At 39.3% G+C, this 21,431-nt stretch overlaps 1 protein-coding gene across 13 annotated transcripts in view; it reads right to left on the reverse strand.

Annotated features, from left to right (window-relative positions):
• The window catches only part of LOC121283948 (mitogen-activated protein kinase kinase kinase kinase 4), a 355,829-nt gene that overhangs the window by 123,249 nt on the left and 211,149 nt on the right, over positions 1 to 21,431 (reverse strand). For 11 of the 13 annotated variants that reach the window (XM_041198761.1, XM_041198757.1, XM_041198759.1 and 8 more), the window contains 3 exons: positions 20,891 to 21,021; positions 9,319 to 9,373; positions 5,515 to 5,593 (listed from right to left, as the gene is read on the reverse strand). In XM_041198761.1, the coding sequence (XP_041054695.1) occupies positions 5,515 to 5,593; positions 9,319 to 9,373; positions 20,891 to 21,021 (265 nt within the window). Of the gene's footprint in view, positions 1 to 5,514; positions 5,594 to 6,711; positions 6,814 to 9,318; positions 9,374 to 20,890; positions 21,022 to 21,431 lie in introns of those variants that run through there. The other 2 variants (XM_041198760.1, XR_005944401.1) reach the window with 2 other exon arrangements.

The raw sequence follows: 21,431 nt of genomic DNA on the forward strand, positions 1-21,431 counted from the left end.
TCGTAACAGGTAGAGTACAGAGCATAATCAACCCAATGCAAAGCCCAAAACAAAATGCCTACTGTTAGACATGATTCCACTTGCTGAACAATCCTTAGTGTGCTAATAGCTATACTACCAACTATTTAAGATAATCAGTCAAGTTCATAACATGGCTCATTTATGCTTGTTAGAAGTGACATACTTTCATATGCTAGGACCCATTCTCTCCAAACAAAAGGAATATGTTCAAGCCTTGCACCTTTTTTTAATTACCGAGGCTTGGGGAGCCTCTCGTTCCCCACTGCTTTTTCCATGGCAACATCTTGGCCAGAGTCAACTTGCCAACCAATCAACACCCCCTTTGCTCCTGTAGTATAAATTGTTGTGGTGTGAAATTTGGCATTTTTGGGTTTGTCCTGATGTGTGCAAGACAAAAAAAACTTCAGCAACATGTCTCTCTTTTCAGCAATGTTCAAGTTCTGCACTACAAGGCGATTGTTTATTTAATACATGCACAAGACCAAAAAATGGCCATGTACATTTTCAAATAAATGTGAACAAACAGCTTCTCTGAACAAGGATTTCATGGCAGTTTACACACTTAACAGTTGTTGCCCTCTAACGCTTGTGACTTGGATGAGGAATTTAATGTAGAACTCACCAAGAGATCACCTGCAGGCAATTAGTTGGGTCTGGCCTCAGTGGGGAAATGGTGGGGGAAGCCTCCATCAGATTTATCTCACCAATAGACATCACCAATTTGGCCTCAGGTAGTTGAGCCTAATTAGTCACCCAGATCTACCAGGTGGGTAGCTGATGCCAGTTTGACCCTGCCTCCAGCAAGATCGCTCAGAGTAGGGATTGTATCAGATGCCGATGCAACATGGAATTCTCCAATTTTCCCCCTAATCCCATAGCTCTATAAAGGCTAGCATCATAAGGTGGAAGAAAGGTGCACATGTTTGTCAACCTCACCTATAAATCTGAAGCTAAGAAAATTCATTTGGATATTGGACAGGCCTTTGAGGATCAATAGCAATCCCAACGCTGTAAGAGAGATAAAAATACCTACCACCCATTCTAGAAAATTAATTGGAAACACTTTTTTTTAATGCGTAAGCAATATAACAAATGTATATCATTCAAAATGATGGTTCAGAACTATTCTAAATACTTTGTACTCTTTAGTAGATCATCAGGATCCCGATCTTTGGATCAATTCCGGACCAGAAACCCAGAGGCAGCCTGGCAAGACAGCTGTTGGATTTTCTCGGAGGCAGCTTCTTAATTGGCTGCTACTGGAAGCCCTGTCCAATTCAGGACTGCGGGCGGGCAATGGAACCGGCAGGTCCAACAGGAGGATCTGCAGCGATGTCTGCAGCAGCCCTACCGGGAAATGTGGGCACTGCAGATGTAGGCAGGAGAACACAAGGGCTCCTGATGATGCAGGCACCTGCTGAAAGATTATAAATGTGTAATAAATAAGTGTTGATACAGCTGACTCACTCCGCAGGTTGGCTGCAGCTGTTGCCCTCTAACATCTGTGTCTTGGAAGGGGAATGTAATTGAGAATTTACTGGGCCTGCCACCAGAAGACCACCTGAAGGCAACAGGTAGGATTGGGCCTCAGTAGGGAGAGAGGTTGGTGGGGAATCTTCATTGGATAAATCTCAACGGCATCACCAATCTGACCTCAAGTAATTCAGCCTAATTAGCACCCAGTCCTACCAGGTGGGTAGCTGGTGCCAGTCAGACCCCACATCCAACAAGATCGCTCAGAGGCAGGATTGTATTGGGAGCTGCTGCAACATGAAATTCCCTAATATCCCCCCGCCACCCCACCACCTGTCCCACTCCCAAATCAATCTCTGCGGAACCAAAAAATGCAGCCCCAAGTGTAGGCAGGGGACAGTGATTATGATATCATAAGGTTTAGGTTAGCTATGGAAAAGCACAAGAAGCAATCCAGATTAAAGGTAATTAATTGGAGGAAGGCCAATTTCAACAGGGTGTGAACAGGTCTTATCTAAGTTAATTGGAATCAATGAATGGCTGGCAAAACAGTAATGGAATAATTGGCTGCCTTTAAAACAGGAGATAGTATAGTTATAATCAAGGTATATTCCCAAGGAGAAAGGTAGGACAAACAAAGCCAGAGCTTCTTTGATGACCAAAGAGATAGAACGTAAAATGAAGCAGAAAATGGGGTGAACAACAAATGTCAGGTTGTCTGAATAGAGGACGTTCAGTGGGGGGGTGAAAACAGAAATAACGGAAGAAAGAGTATGAGAAGAAGCTGGCATCCAAAATAAAAAAATAATCTAAAAGTCTTCTATAGGCATATAAACAGCAAAATGGTAGTAAAGGGAGGGATGGGGCCGATTAGGGACCTAAAAGGAGGTTGACGAAAGGAGGCAAAAGCTTGGCTAAGATGGTTAATGAATATTTTGCACCTGTCTTTACCAAGGAAGAAAATGCTGAAAAAATGATAGTAAAAGGGGAGGTAATTGAGACACTTAATAGGCTAACAATTGATGAAGATAATGTATTAAAAGGCTGGCTGTACTTCAAGTTAAGTCAAGTCACTGGGACCAAATGCAAAGCATCCAAGAATACTGAAGTAAGTAAAAGTGCAAATTGCAGAGGCACTGGCCATAATCTTCCAATCCTGCTCAAATTAGAGTGGTGCCAGAGGACTGAAGAATCACAAATATTACAACACTGTTCAAAAAGAAATAGAAATCCAGCAATTACAGGCAAGTTAATTTAACTTCGATGGTGGGAAAGCTTTTAGAAAATGCTAATCCAGGACAAAATCAGCAATCACTTGGACAAATGTGGATTAATGAATGAGAGCCAGGCTGAATTTGTTAAAAGCAAATTATGTTTAAGCAACTTGACTGAATTTTTTGATGAGATAACAAGAGAGGGTTGATTAGGGTAATGCAGATGTGGTGTACATGGCCTTCCAAAAGGTGCTCAATAAAGTGTGACATAATAGGCCTCTCAGCAAAGTTACAGCTTATGGAATAAAAGGGACAGTGGTAGCATGGATAAGAAGTTGGCGAAGTGACAGGAAACAAGAGTAGTGGTGAACGATTGTTTTTTTCACTGGAGGAAGGTATACAGTGGAGTTCCCCAGGTGTCAGTACTAGAACTACTGCTTTTCTTGAAGTGTATTAATGGTCTAGACTTGGACGTTCAGGGCACAATTTCAAAATTTTGCAGATGACACAAAACTTGGAAGTATTGTGAAACATGAGGGAGATAGTGATAGACTTCAAATGGACATAGGCAGACTAGTAGAATGGGTGGACAAGTGGCAGATGAAATTTAATGTAGAGATATGCAAAATAATACATTTTTGTAGGAAGAATAAGGAAAAGCAATATAAAGTAAAGGAAACAATTCTAAAGGTGGTGGAGGAACAGAGGAATCTGGGGATGAATGAATACAAATTGTTGCAGATGGCAGGGTATGTTGAGAAAGTATACAGAGTCCTCGGCTTTATAAACATGTACAGAAAGGACAAAAGGAAGTTATGGTGAACCTTCAGAAAAATTGGTTCGGCCTCAATTGGAAGATTGTGCCCAATTTTGGGCAGCACATTTGAGGAATGAAATGGCTTCCTTCAGAATGGCATTAGAGAGGGTGCAGAAAAAATTTACAGGAATGGTTTTGCAGATGGGAGAGTTTGGATAGACTGAAGCTGAGCTTGTTTCCCTTAGAGAGGAGGATGTTGAGAGGTTTTGATAGAGGTGTTCAAAATCATAAGGGGCCTGGGCAGTGTGAAAAGGGAGAAACTATTTCCATTGGCGGAAGGGTCGAGAACCAGAGGGCACTGATTTAAGGTGAATGGTGAAAGAACCAAAGGCAACATGAGAAAATACATTTTTACACAGCGTGAGATTAGGATCCGGAATGCACTGCCCAAGAGTGTGGTGGAGGCAGATTCAACGATGACTTTCAAAAAGGAATTCAGTAATGATCTGAAAAGGAAAAATCTGCAGGCTACAGGGAAAGGAAAGGGTGTGGGACTGAGTTGCTCTTGCAGAGAGCCAGCACAGACAACAAGAGCCAAATGGTCTCTTTTTGTGCTGTAACCATTCTGTGATTCTAGAGTATAGATCAAAAGTGCGAAGTGATTCAAATGGTTACGAGTTGCTAATCCATTACCAAGAAAGCAAGGGTGCGAACCCTAGCTTCATCAGAGGTTATTTGCTGATAACATTTTAGAATGTGAACCATCAGAAAACTTGAGGTTTAAAGAACTGTCTTGTATTTTCTTCAAACAAATGTATCCCACCTCAATTGATATAGTGAAGAATAGAACCCCTTATCAGATTTTTTGAAAGCCTGTGTCATGGGCTAAAACATTAAAACCCATGGGAGACCAGTTAATGCAGGATCAAGATGCAACATCTGAATGGAGAGTTGGGGGGAGCTGAAGGGGCTGATTTGATGATGTAGAGTTTGATTCTTAGAATGCTGTTGATTCTGATGAACATAAATGATTCACAAATTGAACCCAATTTTTTTTTCATTTGATAATGGGGTGTGAGCATCGCTTTCCAGGCCAACATCCCCATCCCCAATTGCCCATGAGGTTGTGGTGGTGAGCCACCTTCTTGAACCACTGTAGTCCACGTGGTGTCGGTACACCCACCGCACTTGTAAGAACAAAGTTCAGAGGATTTTGACCCAGCGACAGTGAAGGAATGGCGATATGGTTCCAAGTCAGGATGGCATTGCAAACTGATCAAATTTACAGGCAACACAAGTAAAGAAAACAATAGGGACAAAGGATACAATTTATAGTATTTAGACCAATTGTATATTTATGGATTGTGAAAGGGAAATTAAATTTAACACTGACCGATTCAAAATATGCATGTGTAAAAGAATCGGCATCACAGGTTTTAAATGAAAAGAGAATTAGCTTTCAACACAATCTTCTTTCATAAAAATTATTTATTTCATGAAAGTTTTTGCAGAAGGTAAGTGCCAAGTGCCAAGTTATTCAATATGTTAGGGATACCAGCAACTTTAGAGTACAAAAATTAATTTAAATTTAAAAATTGCTACATAATGTGCAAAACTGCTACGAATAAGAATAAAAGTTTAAAATGATTTTGCAAGTGGAGAAGTACTAATTAACGAAAAATCAAAACACAAATTTAAAAAACATTAACACTTCAGTTGGAAACAAAGTAGGGTAAAAAAGAAAAGTGAAAGACCATAGATTGCAGAGGAAAAATCATCTTTTACTAAGTACCAGAAATTAAACAGCTGTTGCGTAAACATAAATGACGTTGCTTTAATTCAAGCAGCACCTGTCATGAATTAATCAAGCCAGTGTTTTTTCACTTATGTTGTGCTGATCTCACTCTCATTCACAACACCCTTTCATCTTCACTTTGAAAATGCAATCTGACCAACTATGAGAAATTAACATCAGAAGCTGAAAAGTCAAAGAATTGAATCAAGCAATTAAATCGCTCAAACTTTTCCCACTGACACAAATGTACTAACCATTTCTTAGACTTCAGTCGTGGGGGTGGATTCCTGGGAATGAGGAAGAGTGCTCTCATTGGGTGCATGTCGCAGAGGGCTAAAAGTAGAAATATAAAGAACAGTTGTATGAACTATAATACTTCAAATAAATATAACAAATTAGCCAAAGCAAAATGAAAATTCATGATTTATTTCATGAAATTTAAATAATTTGAGGTCCATCTGTTAATTCTTCCACCCACTCTTCTTTTCTCCAACCTGCTATAAAAGTCAAATGGATGCATAGATTTTAGCCCAGAGATTATGAAACTATATCTCAAGGCAACGATCACTTTTTGATTTATGTTTTTAGCATCTCACAAATTATACTTTCTTAGACCACCTCTCATTATTGATATTTTGGGGGTAGGGAAAGGAAGTATTGAGGAGAAAGAAATCTAATGCTAGATATGAATATGAATTAGCCAACAGGCATTGTGTGAAATTAATTCAGGAATGACTCCTTGCCAGTGGAGAATGCCTTGAGTCCCACTTAGAACAAATCTGTGCGTTTAACTCAATCTCACTATCAAAAAATGATTTCTTTTCCCCCCAAAATGATACCAACTCATTTCCTCCAGATCAAAAGTGATTTGGTATTTAAATGATAAGTCATGTGCACTCAAGAAAACATCAATGCAGCCATATGCCAAACATGATTTGGGCAGCTAAGTAGTGTAGTATGACAATAATATCAAAAAATGTTTTAAAAAATAGAATTTTAAGCATTGCAGGTTATCTACATTCCACAATAAAAAAGGAAACATATTATAATTTTATCTTGAACCAGTAATGTAATCTGATACTTGGTTTTCATATCAAGTGTGCCACATTTGATCATTATACTACATGCTTACTTTGTTTCATAAGTGAACTCTGAATGACATTGGTTTTTACCGCAGTATATTGATAATGATAATTAAGTACTAATAATAATGTACTAAATGTACTTTCATGAAAAACAGACAAAACTTTTATGGGATAAAACCATGCGCTGGTAAAATTCAACACATCTGGCAGCAGCTGTGGAGAGAGAAATAGAGTTAACATTTTGAGTCGGAAATGAATCCTCCTCTTTCATATTTCCGGCATCCACTGCATTCTGCTTTTATTAATACTTTATGTATCTGTACTGAAGAGAAAAGATGATGCTGATGTGTAATAAATCACACTTACAAATCCCAAGTCATATAAAATACACAGCACCTCTGACAATATCACAATGACTTCTGGGCAGATCAGTGATGGAAGGTATTCAATCCATCTTTGCTTCTGCATCTGTAAATACATGCTCCATCATATCATTTATCTTGGAATGGGTTTTTTATTCCATTAAAGTGTCAGAAAACTATTCCAAGTAACGATTATTCTTTGAGAATTTCTCCCAGATATTTGTTTTAAATTTTCCTTTCATCAATTTTAACATATCCCCTTGGTGTGGTATCATGCTTTACTGTGAAGCAAATAGTTCAGATTTACCTCATATGTGCTTTTTAATGTCTTACATACTGCAATGAAGTCACTTCTCAACTACCTCCCTTCAAGACAGTGGATTCTCCTTTACTGCCACCTTTCCTTATAACTCAGTCAACTGCTATGATACAGCCTAATTATTGACCCTTTTCTACACCTCTATAGTTAAATGTTCTCCTTATGTCTCAGTGATCAAAACTGAATAAACTTTCAACTAAAATGTAGTCTGTACAGTTTTAGAGTAATATTTTCTGATTTTTTACTTAATTGACTTATCAATATAACATTCTATTTGCTTTGTTTATGGCTGTACCACAGTGATTGGAGATTCTAGAGCTGATCTTAACACTCAGATCCCTTTCCACTTTATTTTTAGCTATTTCCATGCCATCAACAATGGCATCCATTTTCCCTTGCATGTTTAGCAACATTTACTTTTTTGTATTGAACTTTCTCAGCCAACAGTTTGCCCATTTGCAGATCTTATCTGACTACTTTTGTTGGTGCCTCAATACTTATTATGCATCTCTCCCTCCAACGTATCACCCTCCCCAACCCTTCCTCAGTTTATCTACAAATTTATTTTCAGCTTCTGAACACAAGTCATTGATCTCATTCAAAAACAGTAAGCCCTCGCACTAACCTCTGAAGCACTCCACTGAGTGCCTCCGCCTGCCTGCCACCCTGACATCAGTCTCCTAACAAGTACCTGCTGCTTCCCTTCCTTCAATCAATTCTTTATCCCAAACCATGGCCTGGATTTTCTGGCCTCACCAGGATGGGAAGATTTAGAGAACGGCCAAAATGCCACGTGTTATTATCCCGAGTTCCCGCTACTCTTGGTTTCAGGAACAGTATTTCATACGGAACTCACCATCACTTTCCCAACAGCAAATAGGGTTGGGCTATTTCCCTTGAACAAATAATGTTTTACTGGAAATTTATTAGTGCATAGATGGTTTTCACTGCCCATTCAGAGGTCAACTTCTAATAAAAAATTACACAAGGAGGCTCTACAGTCATGTTGATTTTAATAGCTTACTCTCAGACTGGTAATCCTTAAATTTGTTCTTAGTAATTTGTTCCATTATCTGACTAGTTCCTGAAGTTAGACTAATGCAATTGCCCAAATTGGATTTGCCCCCTTTCCTGAATATAGCTTGCTTTCTGTCTACTGGGACCTCTCCAACTTTCAGTGATTTATTCATAATCATCAACACTTGACAAATTTCATCCCAATATTCTTAAAGTCTGGGAAGAGGTGCCATTAGTCTCTGCAGATTTGTTCATTTTGAGGCCTTTAAGCCTGCCTAGAACCTCATGTTTGGCTATGTTGATGCCTGTAAATCTGCATGTTTATTTCCATGAATGCATGACATTAGTATCTGCCTTCGATTGAATACTTTGAATAATCAGAGTACATTGGCTGTTTTCTATTCATCATCAGTTCATTCCTATTGGTATTCTTTTAAGAGTTTCATCTCCTCAGGCTGTTCTCTTCCTGCTGCTCTGGAAAAAATTTATTGTTGTTGTTCAATCATTCTATCTCTCTGCCCTTATGATCACATTTTTAAATGTACTTCCAGAACTTCCTGTATTTTTTCCCCAGTGGAATATCCTATCCTTCCTATAGGTGTTGTGAGGGTCAACTTTCTTTCCCTTCCTCAACCCCTCGCGTCCCATTTCTCTTGTTGATCTATTTAGCATTGTGGTTTATTTAGAATAACTGTATTTCAACAAAATTCTGAGGTATAGTCCATATTGATCAACTTATTTTTCCCAGACTACCTTTATTACCTTATTAAATAGATGTCACATTAACTCAATTATACACTAAGTTGACCTTTCAACACCATCAATCAGAGTTTAATCCTAACAATCACAATGTATTCAAACCAACTGCGACACTCAATGTTCTTCCATTTCCTATCTTTGATATAATTATTAAGATAAGCTAGGAATGGAACAAACTTTCATTTTATGCACTTAAGATCAACATTTGGTACTCTCAGTTAAGTTGCAGCAGTCAGAGAGGCAGTGAAAGTCCTGACCACTCTCCTACAATGTGCCTCAACTCCAATCTGTCCTAGCCTGGCATCAGTTTGCCCATTTACAGCTGATTCCTGGAGAATTAGAAGTTGCTTTGTGAGGCTCCACAAACTCACTTAATCTAGGACTTTCAGCCAGAAGACAACAATTTCATCTCATCAGGTTGACAGGATTTAAATTTTAATCTTAGGTAAATCACAGCATTTTAATCGCACAGTTGCCCATTTAATCATAACTTAAATGTTTTGTCACATTACTTACGAGGTGCTCCTTCCGCCATTTCAATAGCTGTGATCCCCAAAGACCACAAGTCACTCTGCAAGAAAACAAGAAATTAACAACTTATTCAGCTTTCAATTCCACAGTTACAGAATGACGACATAATGTGATTCCATTCTTCTATACATGAAATTATTAATGCCCAAATAAGTTTAAATTACAAATATAAATCAGGAGGTATATATCAATTGTTTAAATATGCAAAATACAACAGGTGTTAAGCATAGAGTTTCCCCTAACACACATCACACTGAAATTTACCATCAGTTTTCCGATTCGCACAATCTATGGAATCTTACATTGATCTGGTAACTGGAAAAACCCATAAGCCACCTACCTAACAACTGTGCCAAGAAATATTCACCATCAAGGTCCTAACCAGAAACTCCTGTATCTGAGCAGTACTAAATGGTGCGATTTTATTAGTAACATTAGAAAAATTACAAATACAAAACACACCAGAAGAATACAAAAAAAAGATCTTTTGGAGAATGATATGGCCTAGGGATCTATGCTGGGATCTTTTGATTTCTATTTATTTTATACATAAAGCATGAGAATGATAGCAAAGTCTGTGGGTGGCATATTAGAAGCATGGCAAATTTTAGGAAAGGTTTCCCTGGACATTGCTATGTCAGGGAAATGGACAAATAGATAGGAAATGATAGAAGGAATAGTGCAATGCACAGAAACTTGAAACAGTACTTTGAGGAAAAATTGTTGAGTTTGTACAACAAAGGATCAGGCTTCAGTTGGCAGTGTTGCTTGCAGTTCTAGGCATCCCAATATAAAGATGCTACAGTCATGGAAAGGTATGATGAAAATTCAGGAGAATTATACCAGAAATGGGAGGATATCATTTTTAAGGAGGCTTAAGTTCTTTTATTTTTCCACTGGAATAAAGAAGTTTTAAGGGACACTCTAATAGAGAATTTAAGTTTAGAAAAGGTTTTGATAAATGTAAATAGCAACAGGTTGATTCCATTCAGTGGGAAATCCATAATGGAGCATAAATTTAAGATCATCATCAGAGGAATGAGGGAGTGGTATGGAATTTTTCACAAAGGTGGCTATCAAAACATGGAATGTGTCATAACAAGTAGCTATTGAGGCAGAGACTGTGGCACTGTTTAAAAGGGAATTGAATAAGTATCTGAATATTAAGAAAACTTAACAGCATTGAGGGAAAGAGCAGAGAAATGGGAATAGATTCGATAGCTCCAGTTGAAGAGCTAGCATTTGCACATACATGGATTGGCTGAATGACCATTTATAGTGCGCTAACTCCTTGTACAGACTGCGCTGTTTCTATTTGAAGATTACCCTCAGACCTGGTGTGAACAAGTTATTATGCCTGAAAGTGCAAAGGAAACAAATTTACACAGTTGAAACAATGAGAAGTTCAGAAATACCCAAAGTTGATAACTGAATTCTGATATCAATTCAACTCCTTTATGCTGGAACAGAACGATACAGGAAGTAGACCACAGCATTCTGTATCAATTCACAATCGATATATATTCTCCCTTAAACTCTTCTATTTCATCGCCTCTGGTCTGGGACCCCTAACTCTCATCTGTAGCTCCTAACAGAATTCCATCATTAAAAATGGCAATTACAATAAAATTGTACAAGGTAGTTTCAAATAAGTAGCACAGGTTTACCATCTACAACATTTTTGTATAATAAGCATATTTTATATTAATTTGGTGTATTGTTTCTGGTGTTACTACAAAGCCAAAATGCAAACTATGACTAACAGCATTCAAAAACAAATTGAAATAATTTAAAACTATAATAGGATTTTTTGTTCTTTATTCCTTCATTGGGTATGGATGGCATTGGCAAGGTCAGTATTTGTGGCCCATCCCTAATTGCCCTTCAACTGAGTGACTTACTAGGCCATTTCAGAGGGCAGTTAAGAGTCAACCACATTGCTGTAGATCTGGAGTCACATGTAGGCAAGACCAGGTAAGGATGGCAGATTTCCTTCCCTAAAGGACGGTAGTGAACCAGATGGGTTTTTACAACAATGATCGTTGTCGTGGTCACTATTACTGGGACTAGCTTTTTAATTCTCGATTTAATAATTTATGTTCCACCAGCTGCCATGGTGAGATGTGAAAACCTGTCCTCAGAGTATTAATCTTGTTCTTTGGATTACTAGTCCAGACATTACCTATACACCACCATCTCCCCAAATCAACAAAGTGAAGCCCAAATGGAAAATCAAAAAAAAACTTCCATAAAATGGTTTAAGCCAAACCATAAAGTTTGTAAATTTTCTTTTCAATTCTTTATCTTTATGGTTCCAGGATTCAGGATTGAATTGTTTATGTAAAGTGTATCTGTGATGCAATACTTAATCACAAAAATGCAGCACCTACTTTGACACTACAGCTGTGGTCCATGGAATTTTGAAATGAATGTTTGATACTAATAAAGAGTTTTCAACCAAGGCAAACAACAAAAAAAGACAGTGTTAATCTAGTCAGGGTACCTGATTTTCTCCTAAAGATGAACCCCAGCTGCATAAACAACTTAGGCATTCACCATATAAAAACAGAAAATGTTGGAAAAACTCAGGTCTGACAGCATCTATGAAGAGAGAAACAAAGTTAATGTTTTGGGTCCACACGCATAAAGAAGAGTCATGTGGACTCGAAACATCAACTGTTTTTCTCTCCACAGATGCTATCTGGCTGAGTTTTTCCAGCATTTTCTGTTTTTATTTCATATTTCCAACATCCGCACTTTTTTCCTTTTATCTTATGCATTCACCAACAGGCTATGTAGCCAGTCAGGTCCAATTATGGTTAAAGAATAGAAACAAATTAATCACAACACACCCAGCAACTGTGCTTTCCCTATGAAGCCTAATATCAAATAGAAATTAAATACCACAATGAGCAAAGACTCAACAATCTGATTCCACTGCCAAGAAAGTACTTGCATTTATTTAGTGGTTGATCACTCAAATTCCCTAAATTATGCCAAATAGAATGAATCACTGAAGAGCACTGGTCGCGACAGAGCAGTCATTTTTCACACAGCAAGAACCCACAAACAATGAAATGAGACCAATTAATCTGTTAATTTCTGGTGCTTCTTCAAGTAATGACAGCAACCTTTAGCGTCTATCTGAACCACTGCAGCAGGCAAATGGGTCTTATGCAAATAGTGACAAACCAAATCATGTAGTATTACCTCAAATATTGCCCTGAGGTGTCGGCCTAGATCATCTGTCCTAATAATTAACTACTAGCCGTACTTAAGTGCAGAAATACAAATAGTTAAACCCAAAAGTATGAAAATCCTTTAGAATTGCTATGAAATTAACATTTCATTTGTTTTATCCAAACTTTAGGGAAACAGATTCATCACCTTTAATGTAAGCTTTTCTCTCCATCAATCTTAAGTGAAAAATGATTCAATTGTGACTGAACTTCCTTTCCTGCATGATACTTGGCACCTTAACAAAACCTTTTTGCTATTAGTTCCCCAGACTTCCTGTAGGTGTAAGAAATTAAATCTCTCAGATGTTCGTTCGAAAGAAGAAAACAGAACTCTGCCACCATATACAGGTTAACGGAATCAATCCCCAGGTTTCAATTTAAAATGGGAAACAGTCCCTTCACTTTCTTACAACAAATCCACTACAAAATACAGCAGACGGATGTCAGTTTTGGAACAATGTTCATGCCTTCATTTTAATTTCCTGAAGTTAGCTGTATGTAACTAAGTATTACAAGGAACTCATAATGCTTCATGAGTCAGGTGCTGAGGAGTTATCTTTTCTCTTGTCTTCTCCCTCATTAAAAGAAAAATGTTATAAAAATGATTTTGACTTTTTAAAGTGAATTAACAGTTTTGAGCCAATCAGAGCAGAAGGTTCCAGATTTAATTCTCGGAGTTGAATTATCGTAGTGGAACTGCCGAAAATTCACTACCATTAGTCCAAGCACCCTGGCTACAGAAATTATCAGTCCATATTCCTACTCCTGATAATGATCCTATGACTTCTTCTGTGAAGTGCATGTGTGTGAACAAGATCAGATTTGACTGATGTCTTTCAGAATTGACTAGTAGCCGGAGAGAGGAGGGGGCGTAGTGGTATTGTCACTGGACTGCTAATCCAGAGACCCAGGGTAACAGTCTGGGAATCCACGGCAGATGGTGGAATTTGAATTCAATAGAAATCTGGAATTAAAAGTCTGATGAACATGAAACCATTGCCAATTGTCATAAAAACCCATCTGGTTCACTAATATCTTTTCGGGGAGGAAATCTGCAAGCCTCACCTGGTCTTGCCTACATGTGACTCCGGACCCACAGCATTGTGGTTGACTCTTAAATGCCCTCTGAGCAAAGGTAGTTAGGGATGGGTAATAAATGCTGGCCTAACCAGTGACACCCACACCCCATGAACAAATATTTAAAAATAGTAGCACATTCCAGAGTCAGAAATGACTAACAGTCATCTGGGTGATACTAGAGTGTCCAAAACCTGTAGAAATCTATTCCAGCAAGGGTGGGAAGATGAAGACAGAAGAAAAGTTTTTTTGGGGGGGTGGGAAGCATCGCAAAAATAGGTGCAGGAAGAACCATAGATTTGGGTCCATGACAGGCATGCTCAGCAAAACTTCAATTAAAAGAACAGGATTATCATTTCACCAGCCTGGCAACATATATGGTAACAGCAAGTTTTTGGGTCAGTGCTATGTATGTTGACTTTCTTGGTAAGGTGACTCTGGAACAGCTCTCAAGTCATTTTAAAGTTATGCTCATGCGCCTTCCAACTGAGGGGTTCTCAAGTTAGTGACGTCACTAACACAGGAATACATGGCTGCCCACAATTCGAAATATTATGCTGTTTTAAGAAGTTAAAAATGCAAAACACTTTGAATATGTAGTTTTCTGGCTTTTCTACTTTTCCCCTTAATTGATTACATCCTCAAAATAACACTAATCAAAATGACTGCTACAATTGTCAGGCTGATAATCCAAGTTACGCATGCGGACACTGAAAGAATGAATGAACTTGCATTTATGTCCTAAGCTCTTCACAACCAGTGAATTACCCTAGAAATGCAGTCATTTTTGTCGTGAAACATGGTAATCAATTTTGCTCTTAAAATCTAATCTAGTCTGTAATTAGTCGTAACTGGAAAGAACTGTGTAAGCAGGCTAAGTGCTTTCTTTCTTGCAGTTTAGACAGAGTAAACTCACTCAGCTGTAGGAGCTGAGTAGTTCATTAGCTAACTGGTTGAATCTGGTTACTGTAGCCCCAGTTCAGTTTACTATAAATTCAGGGTGAGCTTGGCCTAAATAGCCAAGTGGTTATGGTACTGGGTTTGTAACCCCCAGATCAAGAGTTCACATCTCACAATGGCAAACTATGAAACAACATAACTTCATCTGAAATAGATGGAAACATGTTTGTACTCAAAAGAGTTACCAGATCTGGCTAAACCATTAAAAATATTATTAGCTTGGCCTAAGTAGCCAAGTGGTTATGGTACTGGGTTTGTAACCCCAAGATCAAGAGTTCAAATCTCACAATGGCAAACTATGAAACAATGTAACTTCATCTGAAACAGATGGAAACAGGTTTACTCAAAAGAGTATCAAGAGTTCAAATCTCACAATGGCAAACTATGGAACAATGTGACTTCATCTGAAACAGATGGAAACAGGTTTGTACTCGAAAGAGTATCAAGAGTTCAAATCTCACAATGGCAAACTATGAAACAATGTAACTTCATCTGAAACAGATGGAAACAGGTTTACTCAAAAGAGTATCAAGAGTTCAAATCTCACAATGGCAAACTATAAATTCAGGGTTCTTTAGAGCAGCCTTGACAAATTGAGGCTAGGTAGCAGAGATCTTGAGGGAGAAACAAGTGCATTCAAAACTAGTACTTTAAACTTAAATATGGGCAATTTTGAGGGCATGAAAGTGGAGTTAGCTAAAGTGAACTAGCAAATGAGGTAAGGGATAGGTCAATAGAGGTTCAGTGGCAGACATTTAAAAGGTTATTTCAGAATATACAGAATAGATATATTCCAATGCGAAACAAAAATTCAAAGTGGCCCAACATCCGTAGTTAACTAAAAAAAATAAAGACAGTATCAAACTTAAAGAAAAAGCATATAGTTACGCAAAGACAGGTGCCAGGTCAGAAGATTGGAAAAAGTATAAAGAACAGCAAAGGATGACAAAAAGAATAATAAGGAGGGAAAAATTAGAGTATGAGAGAAAGCTAGCTAGAAGTATAAATTCAGATTGTAAAAGTTTCTATAGATACTTAAATAAGAAGAGTTAACAAAGTGAGCATTGGCCCTATAGAAAGTGATTCTGGGGAATTGATAATGAAAAGTAGGGAGATGGCAGATGAATTGAATAGGTATTTTGCTTTGGTCTTGACAAGAACACAAATAACATCCCGGAAATAGCTGGAAAACAGGAAATGGGAGGGATGAAGGAACTCAGGAAAATTACAATCACCAGGGAAGTGGAATTAAGCCAGTTATTGGGGCTGCGGGCTGACAAATCCCCAGGCCTGGATGGACTTCACCCTAAGATCTCGAAAGAAGTGACTTGTGACATAGTTGATGTGCTGGTTTTAATTTTCTAAAATTCCCTAGATTCAGCGAATGTTCCATTAGATTGGAAAATAGCAAATGTAACTCCTTTATTCAAAAAGGGAGGGAGACAGAAATCAGGAAACTACAGGCCAGTTAGCCTAACATCTATCATAGTGAAAATGTTAGAAGATATTATTAAAAGTGTCATAGCAAGACACTTAGAAAAGTTCAAGATAATCAGGCAGAGTCAACGTGGTTTTGTAAAAAAGAAATCATGTTTAACCAATTTAATGGGAGTTCTCTGAAGGAGCCACATGTGTGTGGATGAAGGGGAACCAGTGTATGTACTGTACTTAAATTTCCAGGAGGTATTTGGTAAGGTGCCACATCAAAGGTTATTGCAGAAAATAAAAGCTCATGGTATAGGGGGTAACATATGGCATGGATAGAAGATTGGCTATCAAACAGAAAGCAGTGAGTTGGCATAAATGGGTCTTTTTTCTGGTTGGCAGGATGTAACAAGTGGTGTGCCAGAGGGATCAGTGCCAGGGCCTCAACTTTTGATAATTCGTATAAATGATTTGGATGAAGGGACCAAAGGAATGGTTGCTAAATTCACAGACAACACAAAGACAGGTAGGAAAGTAAATTGTGAAGAGGGCGCAAGGAGGCTACAAAGTGACATAGATAGGTTAAATGAGTGGGCAACGATCTGACAAATGGAATATAATGTGGGCAAATGTGAAATCACTCATTTTGGCAGGAAGAATAAAAAAGAAGCTTACTATCTAAATGGTGAGAGATTGCAGAGCTCTGAGATTCAGAGGGATCTGGATGTCCTAATGCACAAATCAGAAAAGGTTAGTACGCAGGTACAGCAGGTAATTAAGAAAGCTAATAGAATGTTATCATTTATTGTGAGGGGAATTGATTACAGAATTAGGGAGGTTATGCTTCAGTTGTACAGGGCATTGGTGAGACCATATCTGTAGTATTGCGTACAGTACTGGTCTCTTTATTTAAAGAAAGATATAAATGTATTAGGAGGAGTTCAGAGAAGGTTTACTAGACTAATACCAGGAATGGACAGGTTGTCTTATGAGAAAAGGCTGGACAGGTTAGGCTTGAATTTAGAAGAATAAGAGGCGACTTAATTGAAACCTTTAAGATGTTGAGGGTTCTTGACAGGGTGGATGCAGAGAGGATGTCTACTCACGTGGGAGAATCTAGAACTAGGGGTCATGGTTTAAAAATAAGGGGTCACTCACTTAAGACAGATGAGGAGAAACTTTTTCTGAGGGTTGAGTGTCTTTGGAACTCTCTTCCTCAAAGGTGGTGGAAACAGAGTCCTTGAGTATTTTTAAGGCAGAACTAGATAGATTCTTGATTAAAAAGGGGGTGAAATGTTATCGGGGTAGACAGAAATATGGAGTTGAGGTTACATTCAGATCAGACATGATCTTATTGAACAGGCTCAACGGGACGAGCAGTCTGCTCGTGCTCCTAATTCGTATGTTCGTATGTAACCAGTTTTGACAGTGTGGTCCAGCTCACCAGGGAGAAGAAATTAAAGGAAAGAGAGAAGGCAGGAATCCAGGTTCAAGCTTAAGTCACCAAAGTCACTGTCACTCATTGCACAGTGGAGATAAGAGGCACAATTTCAGTGAAGTCACTGCAGAATTGGAAATGCAATAAACAGATGAACTTGAAATATAGGCACGAATAATAGGTTGAGATGTTTGAAAAACAGAGGATTAAAGAGTGGTTAACTTGCATCTGGAATGCATAGGCTGCATAGCAATTTAGAGAGGAGACATGGTGAAACATGTAGCTGGTTAAAGCAGTCTTTAAGATAGGTCAGTAGCTGCTGTCACAGAGCCAGGTTTTCATTGGAGGGATAGGATGCTGATTTGTAGCAATCCTCCTGCACTGTGTTCCAGATCTCAGTAATTCAGCTTGGTGGAAGTGGCAAGCAGATGCCATGCATTTTCCTATTGCATATGGGTAGTGTCTGTATAAGGAAAATGAATATAGCTTTTACATAGTAAACAAACAAAAACTGTACAGTGTGGAACCAAAAATAAAAGGTCCATATCCAGCAGGCCAACAGGTCAGCTAACACATATGAGCAGTCAATTATCTAAAAAAAATTGGAGTAATTAAAATCTGGGCTTTTGTTACCTGAATTTAATTCGCCAATATTACAGGGTCGCAGTATTCAAAATCAGACAGGTGACCATTCTAGGACCACATTTGGAAAGGAGGAGGAAAAAAGAATCAGAAAAAAAAACTCCCCCACACCAAAAATACTGGAGGAATAATTTCAATAATATTACAGGTAATTTCTTGTCTATCTACTTTATGTTGCTCTGGTAAAAGAACCTGCATGCATATTTTTGATTTTTAGGGTAACAAACTTTCTACTGATTTGTTCTTCATCCACTCGTTGATACTGAAAATTATAAATAAACATATCAAAGTTGTAAGTAAATTATAGCCTAGAAAAAACACTGGCCCAGAACTTCCAATCTCCAGGGGCTCATACCTGGGGGGGGTTCTCAGGAAGATGCACTGGGACCCCCACCCCCCCCAAGGCTGTAAGTCCTCAACCCAAGGACTGCTCAACAATTTCCTGGGAAGTCCAAACTTCCGATGAGCAATTACCCTGCACTGGGAACCAACTGATACTCTGACTTATGTTGGAGACTTCAGGCTGTATCTTCCTCGAAGTGGTAATCAGCGTTGGATTGCCACTCCGTGCCTATCTCGCCTGACCTTCCAACTCGAGCCAAGAGATCTCCAGGCAGCGCAACTATCTCCGAAGTCCAGTGTCAAAGTCCACCACCGTCAAATTGAAGGAGGAAACGCCCCCTTATTTACTGCACTAGATGCCGTTAAACAGATCAGTTTAAAGGTCCCATTGAAATTGACAGGTCAGAGAGAAGGTAAGTGAAAAGGATTTGGGGGGGGGCGTGGATTTGGAGGTCGGGTGGGGGTGCTGGGGGGTGTGCAGCAGGCCAGACATTTATGGGGCTGGGGAGAAAAGTCAGATATCTGTAAGGGGTGGGGGTGTCGGACATCGGGAGGGGGCGGGTGAGTTGGATGTTCCGAGGTCGGGGGGGTCAAATGTCGGGATGGGATGAGGGCTCCTGTGCAGGCGGAGACGGGGAGTCCAGTGGGGTTGGTCTGGGCCTTTACAATAGTTACCCAAAAGTTAGAAGAGGTTTTAATTCTTCTAACTGTTTCTGGGTAACTACTGATATAACCCCAGTGGAACCATCCGAAGTTTGTGGTTTAAATCGCATTTTCGGATAGTTCCCAGCTCAGCGTAACTGTCCAGAGGAAGTTAGCACTTCCAGGAAATTGCCGTGCAAACCCTTAGCTGGGAACTTGACAGAGGGATTCCCTAGCAATTCTTTGGAGTGCCTCCAAATCCAATGCTGGAGAGCGCGGAAGTTACAGGCCTTTGACTCTCTCAGCAGAATAATTACCCAGGAAAAGTTAGAAGGATTCAAAGCGCTACTAACTTCTGGGCAACGATACTAGTGACCCCCCCACCTCTGCCAGAACCCTCCATACACCACCCCCCCCGCCCCAACCCTGAACAAATACAGCCCCCGCTCCACCACTGGATCCCCCACCCTAACTATCTCACCCCCACCCCCCCCACCCCAAATCCCTCCTCCCAGCCACATAACCACCCGGCTACCCTCTCAACACCCCCGACCCATCCTACCCCAACCCTCCACCCACTTAGCTCGCACACTTACCTTCTCCTGGCTTCTCAAAGTGGCTGGGATCTTTAAACTTACCTGCTATACAACAGCTAGTGCCACAGAAAGGGGACATGGCTTCACTTTCTCTTGATGCTGCTGCTCTGCACTGATGGCCACAGGAACCCACTGCGTTGCAACTTTCTCACCAGGCCCAAGTCGGAAGGTCGGGTGAGAAATGTGCAGCTCCTAACTCTGCTCCTTTTTACTTAACTGAGCGGAAATTGCAGGGGGGAGTTCTGGAGATCAAAGGCTACATTGGGCAAGTTACAGAGCAGCATTGTCAAAGGGAGTCTGGAATATCTGTCTGACTTCTCAGGGGAAAAAGCATGGGATAACCAAGAAAAATATAAAATATAATTAGTGTCAGTATCCTTGGCCTAGTAAGGATTTTTAAAAAAAAACACTCAGCCAAAGCTGCTGCTCCTGCTCACTATACAGATGCTCTCCATTCGGCAGGGTGTACACAGGCAGGATTGAGGAAGATTGTTACTTCCCCAACCCAACCCCCAGGTGAAAAAGGGAAAGGTCGAAGTGTCATGGATCAAAAAGCAAAGGGAGAGATAATGGCTATAGTAAAGAAACAAAGCATTGGTCCAGAGTAAGTGTTAATGGCAGAATAATGAACAGCGCTATTTGAAAGCAAAAATATTGAAAACAAGAGACATACAGCTCATTTCCAAAAAAAGAACCCAATCAAAACAGAGGACAGAGTTCATGGCCTGCAATTGTTGAACTCAGTGCTGAGTCCAGAAGGCTGTAAAGTTCCTAACTGGAAGATAAGGTGCTGTTCCTTGAGCTTGCATTGGGCTTCAGTGGGAAACTGAAGCAGGCCGAGGATTGAAATGTGAACGTGAGCAAGATAGTAAATTAAAATGACATAAAAACAAAAAAACTGCGGATGCTGGAAATCCAAAACAAAAACAGAATTACCTGGAAAAACTCAGCAGGTCCGGCAGCATCGGGGGAGATGCTGCCAGACCTGCTGAGTTTTTCCAAATTAAAATGACAAGCAGCCTTAAGATCAGGGTCATGCTTGTGGGCTGAGCAGAGATGTTGCACAAAGTGGTGGCCCAATCTCATCTTTTTTGTCATATATTTGCATAAAAATAGATTTTTAAAGAATCTCATGAATTAAAAATATCGCAAGACCAAAGTGCTGGTTCTGGAAGTAATGAAAGGTAACAACCTACCCTGTAATCATATGTTGCATCTGGATTCTCATCACAAGCAATGACCTCTGGTGCCATCCAGTAGGGTGTCCCAATAAAAGTATTCCTTCTACCAACAGTTCTGTCCAATTGTGCACTAACACCAAAATCGACTGTAATGAAAAATTCAGGGCACATAGTAAGCAGCATAGTTAGAATGCAATGAATGGCAGGATCAGTACGCTTATAAGAAGTGTGATAGGTGTTCACAAACTTCATATTCATCTAATATATCAGCATTAAGAGTGTTGAATTTCTGAAATAATTCCCCCATCTCACTAACTACAAAAAAAACAGTGGATACACAGAGGGATGACACATGTGCATTTACATTTTTTTCTCTGGAATTACCACTGAAGTTATGGCAGATAATTTGAAGAATGATCTCAGAAATTTCTGTCATATAAATACAAGCAGCTCCATTCAACTGGAAAATTACATGAAATTATAGCCGACATCTCTAGAGAACCAATTAACAATCAACTCTTTTACTGACATAACTTTAAAAATGAGCAGATATTCA

This window comes from Carcharodon carcharias, chromosome 11 (assembly GCF_017639515.1).
Source record: "Carcharodon carcharias isolate sCarCar2 chromosome 11, sCarCar2.pri, whole genome shotgun sequence".
Lineage (NCBI taxonomy): Eukaryota > Metazoa > Chordata > Chondrichthyes > Lamniformes > Lamnidae > Carcharodon > Carcharodon carcharias.